We start from the raw sequence: 7,579 nt of genomic DNA, 5'->3' as shown, positions 1-7,579 counted from the left end.
CTCTTTGTTGGGCTGCTCCATGTGGTTCCTCAAAATGAGTGAGCAAAGAGAGAAAAAGCTAGAAGTTAGTTACAGAGATCAACCAGGAGGTGGGGATTGTTGAGGACCATCCTGAATGCCAGCTAATATAGTGCGTAATGAATATTTGTTGATTAAACTGATGTGTGTTTGACATACACCATCTCATTTTATCCTCATAACAATCCCATGGTCCATTTTCCTCAACTGAGAAATGATGAAACTGACATTTACAAATTTAAGCAACCTGTCCAATTCTTCTAAGTTCTTAGGTAGCAGTTAAACCAGAGTTCAAACGACTATAAAAGTTATGAAAAATGGTTCACAGTGAAAAGGAAGAAATCAAATTATTCTAAGAAGACATTGATTTATAATCTTATTTTTCTTTGAGTCAAACTCATTTGTATATGGGGAAAGAAGTTAGAAATTGTATCAAGAGGAAAACCCCCAAACTCTGCAGGGGAATAGAGTTAATTGGTTCCCTATTTTTGTAGTTGAAAAGGTGTTGGTATCATTCTCTCCAACTATGCTTTTTCCAATTCTTGGCAGATCCTTGGAAACAAAGAAAGTCAAATTCTTTCCCTGACTGCCCAGAGTCAATTCAACAAAAATCTGGCAACTAAATATTGTGCAAATAGCACTGTGGTAGCTTTCAGGATCTACAAAACACGTGATAGAGTATATGCTGTTCAAGAGGTCACAGTCTTTGGGATTTAAGGTGATAAAAACATAATTATAATCAAAAAAGAAAGAGTAAGCATCATGGCACATAGGGAATGCTTATTGGGATTTGAGTTTTTAAAAGACCAGTGTGTCTTTAAAATACCTTTGTTTAGTAAAATAATTCAATGTGACTATCTCTGACAATCAGCCTTAGATTAAACTGGAAGAGGTCAACCTTCTTTAATATTTTAAAAAGCAGTTGGAAAACTTTGCAGAGGTAGTAACTTGTTTTTCTTTCCAGATGTCTGTGTCAGGAATTACAGTTATTCATAAATGGTGGCAGAAAATGGGCTTTATACACCTTTTAGAATGCAAAAATGAAGTAGGTATAGAGTAGGTATAGAGATTCAAAGTCCAGGTAGTCTTACTTGAGAATGTCAGAATCCAAACAGGAGAATCCAAACAGGAGAAGACTGAAATGATAGCTAAAATGACAGTGCTGGGGTAGAAGTAAATTGGAAAGACTCCTCACTCTAGGTAGAAACAAGCCTTCTAGTAGAGTTTAAATAATTATATGTTCCCTTTGCCACTTCATCAGGGAACCTATCTTGTGCACAATTGGAACTGACTGGAGAGTCTGTGCAGAAATAAGTTTCAGACAAAACTTTGCCCTGGCCATTGAACAAGCTCAGCTTTCAGCCTTCTGCAGAAAGTTAAAACTCCCTGGCTCCAGATTTTAACTGTGGCAGCTTGGGGGCAGGAGTGACTTTGGTAGAGCTAGAGTGGTGTTGTGGCAGAGGCCACAGGTGGAACCTGGATTTTGAATACACTTGAACGGGAAGGTGTAGGATGCAGAGGCTAGGGAGGGGGAAATCTGGGTGGGCCGCCTGTTGGGGAGTCAGATATGACACCTAGAAAACAACCTATGAATGTACTTGGCCTAGGCCTGACCGGCAACACTTTGTGAAGGAGCAAGTTTGGTTAATCCAGATGGGAATTGTGGTGCAAAACTATAGAAGAGGGGCAAATCAGGGTTCTGGCCATGCTACAAGGAAATGAGTCTGGGCGAGGGGCGAGGTCTTTATCACTAAATAGCCGGCCTCCCAGGCCCTCCCTTGCTGCTCTTTGGGTTGCAATCTACCTTTGGTAAGGAACAGAATGTTGCTGCAGATAGGCTAAAAACCACCTGGCATCCCCAACCTGCCCCTTTTCCAAAGTTCTCCGCTCCGCATCAGCTGGGGTTAGTCGCCAGAGGCTAACATCTGGCGGGGTTGGAACCGGCTCAAAAAACGCACCTTTGCCAGCTCGCTCTCTACTTGGGTTCCTGGCCCGGTGCAGCCGCGTCCAGGAGAATCTTGCAGACTCTTAGATTCCTATGTTTTTGTTGGTATGAAGAGGACAGTTTTCTATGACTATGTAGAAGAACAATGATTACTGAAGATGCGCTCCAAGGTTACAAAGCCTACAGACGGTGCCCGCGGAGTAGAGGCACAGCAGGGGCCGGGGGCGCAAGGCTTGGCTTGGAGCGCCCGCTCACACTTCTGGGGCTACCGCGATCAGCTAGCACACAAGTGGCCAAGAAAGAAGGAGCGAGGGCGGTGCAGACACCTCAAAACCTCAAATCGCGTAGCTCCTGGCGCCCACAGCGCGCAAGGTACGCTTCGGGGCGGTCCTGCATGACCCCGGAAGAGAAAGTTGTTTTGGGGAAGGGGAGAGAGGAGAGCGTGTTAAGTACTACTAAAAATCAAAAGTTGTTCTGCTCCCGTCAGGCCGCCACTTCTCCGCCTCGTCTCCGCCTCAAGCCCCTTCAGAATCTGGATTCCTCCAAAGGTTCGATGCTCTCCCAGCCTGAGCCGGAGTTGGGGGACGGTGAGCCGCCCGCCAGCAGGTTTCTCGACCCTCTCCAGAACCAGGTCTGCAGGAAAACCCGGAGCGGAGCATCCCTCGGGCGGCTGGGAAACGCCCTCGGCGGGCGCCCAGCGGCGCGCATGCTCAGAACGCGCGGCGGCAGCGAGTAGGAAGCTTCCCGCGGCAGCAGCAGCGCCGGCAGGAGGGTGGGAGGGGATTAGCCGGCTGGCGGGCGGGGGCGCGAGGACGCGGGAGGAATCCCGCCCTAGGTTCCTTTGAGCGTTTTGGACCACGAAGCCCTGCGCAAGGAGCGAGTGAGCCTGGGGCCAACTACGAGCGCGGAGCCTGCAGCGGGCGGCGCGGAGCGGGGCCCCCGGGCTGAGCGGGCTCAGAGCCCGGGGCTCCGCGGCTCGGGACCCGGCTCCGGCGGGGGCGGCGATGTTCCACTGCATCCCCCTGTGGCGGTGCAACCGTCATGTGGAGACCATCGACAAGCGCCACTGCTCTCTCGTCTACGTCCCTGAGGAAATCTACCGCTATGCTCGTAGCCTGGAAGAGCTTCTGCTGGACGCTAACCAGCTCCGCGAGCTGCCCGAGGTGAGTGGCCGGCCTTACCTGCTCCCCGGTCTCCGAGAAGCGTGCCCAGTCCTTTCCCACTCCTCTTTTCCTTTCTCCCCTGTCTTTCCCACCTTTTAGATCCCGGCCGGCCGGCAGGTCCAGCAGGTAACACTTCTTCCTGTATTCACCTGCTTCTTTCTTCCCTTGCTTCTCTAACTCCATCCTTCCCAGTAAAAGTTCTTTTACATTTTATACAAAGGTACTTGATTTCTTCCGAGTAGTCACTAGAGCTTGTACGATTGGAGAAACGTTCTGGGCTAGTAAGTAGCTTAGTTGCATGTCTAGGTACTAACACCAGGTACTTGTGCCCTGGCAGGTGAAGACCAGGTGGCTCGGAATGTTCCCAGCTGGAGGCAACCGAGCCGCATCCCGCCCCCGGGGGACGTTCCCTTCACTTTGTTTCCCCATCCGGGGCTCATCTCCCCTTTCGCCGAGCAGGTCCCTGAATACCTTGGGACCTGGGCAGCGCGCGAGTGAACTGCACTATCTCGCACTATCTCGGCATCTTAGCGGGAATGTGCTCCAGGCCTTATCGCGGATGGGCTGTGCTCTGAAGAGCTGTAGCTTGGCCAGTTTGCTGTGGCCCTGGCAGCGCAGCGAGGTAGGGGGCAGGAGGAAAGACGGGTCTGGGGAACTGGGCACAGGTGCCCAGATACCCAGATGCCAGCCACTTGGGCCTTGCCTGCATGGACCTGTTGCGTGTTAGGCGCTGCGGTGAACGTCATCAGAGACCCCGCTGGTGGATCAGCCTGGCAGCTGTCTTTCCCAGAGCAACCGCGTTCAGCCTGCTTACTTCTGACCTTTCAGTAATGTGTTAACCTCTTCAGAGATGTTTACGTAAATTAATCACTCCTTCGCGGCCGAACTTTCAAGGCCTATGCAGATTTTTTTTTTTCTTTTTCTTTATTGAAGGGTCAGGGAACTGCAAACTGTTAGTCCTAGGGTTTGCCTGGGGAATTCAGCTTGGGAAACTTCTAAGGAGGAAGATATCCCTAATTCAGGTGTGTGCAGGAAGTCCTTGTGTGCCAATCCAAAGGTGTGCAGGAAGTAGGGAGACTGCTGGGAGGCGGGGAGAGGACCTGGAGGCCTCAGCGTCGAAACTCAAGTTATCTTGCTTGGTCTTTTGGTTAAACACAAACCGCGTCATTGTTACAGAAACCCTGGTAAATGTTCTGGCTCATTAAAATGACCTGATATGTTCTCCAGCGCTGATAGTCTTTTGAAAAATCAGAACGGTGTCTTTCTCAGCATTTCATGCGTTGTTATTCTTCTTGGATGAACTTTCCTTGGTTTGTGTGGGATTGATTGGATGGTTTGCTCTGTGTAATCACAGAGATTAACCTCACCAGGATCTTTGCAAAGCCCCCAGGCTTTATTTAGCTTAGAAGCAGAAAAGCCATCCAGTTCTCTCAGGCATTTATTATTTTGCAGGCATTTTCAAATACATGGTTTTGTCTGGATTTTAGCTTCCTTAAATGTGACTGAAGCGACACACTCACTGCTTTAAATTATATATTTTTAGGCATTGAAATGTGGAATATGTAATGTAATACATTTCTAGGTCTTCAGAATTAAGTTATTAAAGATTGAGTGAAAAGTTACTCAACTAGAAACCTTGCAGTCCTTGCCCTTCTTGGTGGTTGCTTTCTGTCGTAGAACGGGAAGATTTCTTTTGACTGAGTTGCTTTTTTATTCCCTTCTGCCTAATTTGTAGGTTTTCCTGTAATGTTGGAGAATTTAGCTTGGCATGGAAATTATAGGTTTTGGAAATGTCAGGTATTTCTACTGATCATAGAAATGGAAACTCAGAAGCTCAAAATAAAGTCTAATGGCACTCTGTAAATATAGTAAATATTTCAAAGGCTAGAGGTGGTCTTGCTTATTGGTGATTATTGCTCTTAAAGCTCCAAAGTTAGTAAGTTTTGAGGTCATGTAAGATCTGTTTCTCCCTGACTTATTTCACCATAGGTACTTGGATGTGTACTTACAAGAAATGAACAGCCACCTTGAAAGCAGATATTTGTTCTATTCACAATCTTTTCTTCCATTGCTTCACCTCTGAGATCTGTATAACTCATGGCTTCTGCTCACTGTTGTTCCTGCTTTCTACTTGAAACTCCTGTCTTCTCAACTTGCCACACAGTTGCTCTTTTGCTGATAAACCTCAATGATCCTTGTGTGGCGGCCTTTCCAGGTGTGTATTCCTCTCTATGTAATTTGGAAACACAGCCAAAGGGGAAGCCTGCACCCCCTACCCTGACAAAAGGTTTCAAGATAATGACAGATACCTTCTCTCCACTAAAAGGCCTACAGCCTCTCATTTGCTTCAACATCTACATTTTACAAATTGAGACTCAGAATTGAAGTGACTTTCTCAGAGCTATCCAGCTGGTTAGGTGCATTCTCTGCCCTCATTCATTCAGGTGTGTACCAACTACAGCTGCTTTGGGCACCTAGCAGGAATCTACCCTGTTCTGTTTCTCACACATATCAAATCTTCAATTATTCAGTGCCCCCTTTCATACTCACCTCATTAAAACTTGGTCTTGTCAAACAAACATTTATTAAGGATGATTCGCTAGTTATTGGGAATATAGAGCTTAAAGGAGCTGTGATTCCTATGTGTTGTTCACAGCCTTGTGGTGAGGCAGATTACTTTGGTTCCAGATGTGGTGAGTGTGGGGTGGGGAGGGCACCAGAGTTCATCACACCACACTCAGCAGATGTGATGGTCACTCACCTAAGGCCCAACTTATCTGTACCAGAGGATGCCTCAGAAGCTGTGTTCTTAGCTTGCCACCTGTTATCTCACCATCCTTTCCCATCCATCTGCTGCTCCCCTCCTCTCTACTCCCTGCTGTGGAATCCTTTTGAGATCTGTTCTAACAGGGATGATGTCACTTTAACCTCTTTGAAGTGCCTGCATGATTTTGCTCACCCTTTTGGCACCTAGTAGGTCTTAATCAATAAGCAGTTATATATTTGTTGAGTGAGTGTTCCTGGGTCTTGTAGAAATCTTCCTCTTCTGCTTCTTTCCCTTGCATTAAGCATATCTCTACTCCAGCATCTATCCTTTTCTTATATAGTCAGAGTGTTCAAGGTGGAAGTGACTTCCATGTGAAGGCCATCCATGTGGGGAAGTTCTTTTGTTTGTTTTGTGCTATGGGATCTTGGCTTCCTCTGTGTGTCCCCACATTTCAGATGCCATTGTTTTTTCCTCGGTGTTCATCATTTCTCAAATATCTCCAAATATGTGTGCTTTACTGTGATCTCTTTAGCACTGTTACAGTGCTTAGTATAGTAGGCAGCAAATACTTTGAGTGAATGTATTCAAGACTTCCCAGCTTGAAAAATTGAGTTTCATCTGTTAACCCCCTTAGTGTTCAGTTGATCTTTTGTAGATTGTCAGATAACATTATCTCAAATATCTGCTCCCTGTAGTCATTCTTTCTCATATCTTGCTTTATTTTTTCCTCGATCTTGGGCACTTATCATTACCTAAGTTCATACTATGTAGTTAGTTATTTACTGGTTGCTTGTCTGTCTCCCCAAGTAGAACACAAGCCTTGCAAAGGCAGGGATGCTCATTGCTGAACCCAGGGAAGTACCTGGTGCGTTGTGAGCTCAAATCCTTGTTGCATGATGAGACCTCACATGTCGTTATCAGTAGGATGCCCCTGTTTCTTAAGCCATGATAATTCCTTTTCTTTTGGTCTGACTTGGTCAGTTGAAACTAATAATGACAAAAATCTTTTTTCAGAACCTGGGAGCCTTTGTTGAGTCTTTATTCATCCCCTGTTCTGTGCAGGACACCTTTGGCAGCCTTTGAAATAATTTTTATGCACTGTTAACATATTCTTCTATGAATGTGATTTCAAGTGCAACATCTCCAGCTGAAATCTGTTAAGGGGATACCCATCCCCACTTGGAAGAAGTTCCTTTTGTCTTAACCCAGCTATGTTTCAGTTTAGATCTTATCTTCAGAACTGGCATCTCTTTTGAGCTGTTCCATGTCTGAGGGGTGGGACAGCCATTCTTTCCGTCTCAAAAGTCCATGGATTTATTTTTGATCCTTCTTTCTTTTCATCCATCCTGTTAACAAGACCTATTGTTTCTTCCTTCAAAATGCCGTCTTTCTTCTCCTACCTGGTTGGTTTTCCCTGGATTTGTATTGTCCATTGCTGGTCACCTTTGGCCAAGGCTCTTTAGGATTTGTCTTAAAGAATAGAGAGCACAGGTTTGGATTCAGATAGTTGAGGACAGTATTCCATCTCTTGAGTATTGTCGTCCAGCTCTGGTTTCCTCAGGTGTTAGAGTAGTACTTACCCTATAGTGTTATTCTGAGAATTAAAAAGATCATGTGTATATACTACTTAAAATAGCAACACAGATCTAACATGTCTAAAATCTTCCTGAATACTGTGGCAAGGCC

At 46.1% G+C, this 7,579-nt stretch overlaps 1 protein-coding gene across 1 annotated transcript in view; it reads left to right on the top strand.

The window, feature by feature from the left end:
* The first annotated feature begins 2,868 nt into the window (after positions 1-2,868).
* Lrrc1 (leucine rich repeat containing 1) overlaps positions 2,869-7,579 on the top strand; it is a 124,130-nt gene continuing 119,419 nt past the window's right edge. Inside the window, exon 1 of the mRNA XM_026411234.2 lies at positions 2,869-3,126. Within this exon, the coding sequence (XP_026267019.2) occupies positions 2,968-3,126 (159 nt within the window). The 5' untranslated portion in view covers positions 2,869-2,967. The remainder of the gene's footprint in view (positions 3,127-7,579) is intronic.

Source organism: Urocitellus parryii, chromosome 8 (genome assembly GCF_045843805.1).
Source record: "Urocitellus parryii isolate mUroPar1 chromosome 8, mUroPar1.hap1, whole genome shotgun sequence".
Classification (NCBI taxonomy): Eukaryota; Metazoa; Chordata; class Mammalia; order Rodentia; family Sciuridae; genus Urocitellus; species Urocitellus parryii.
This window is presented reverse-complemented; position numbering and strand designations above follow the sequence as displayed.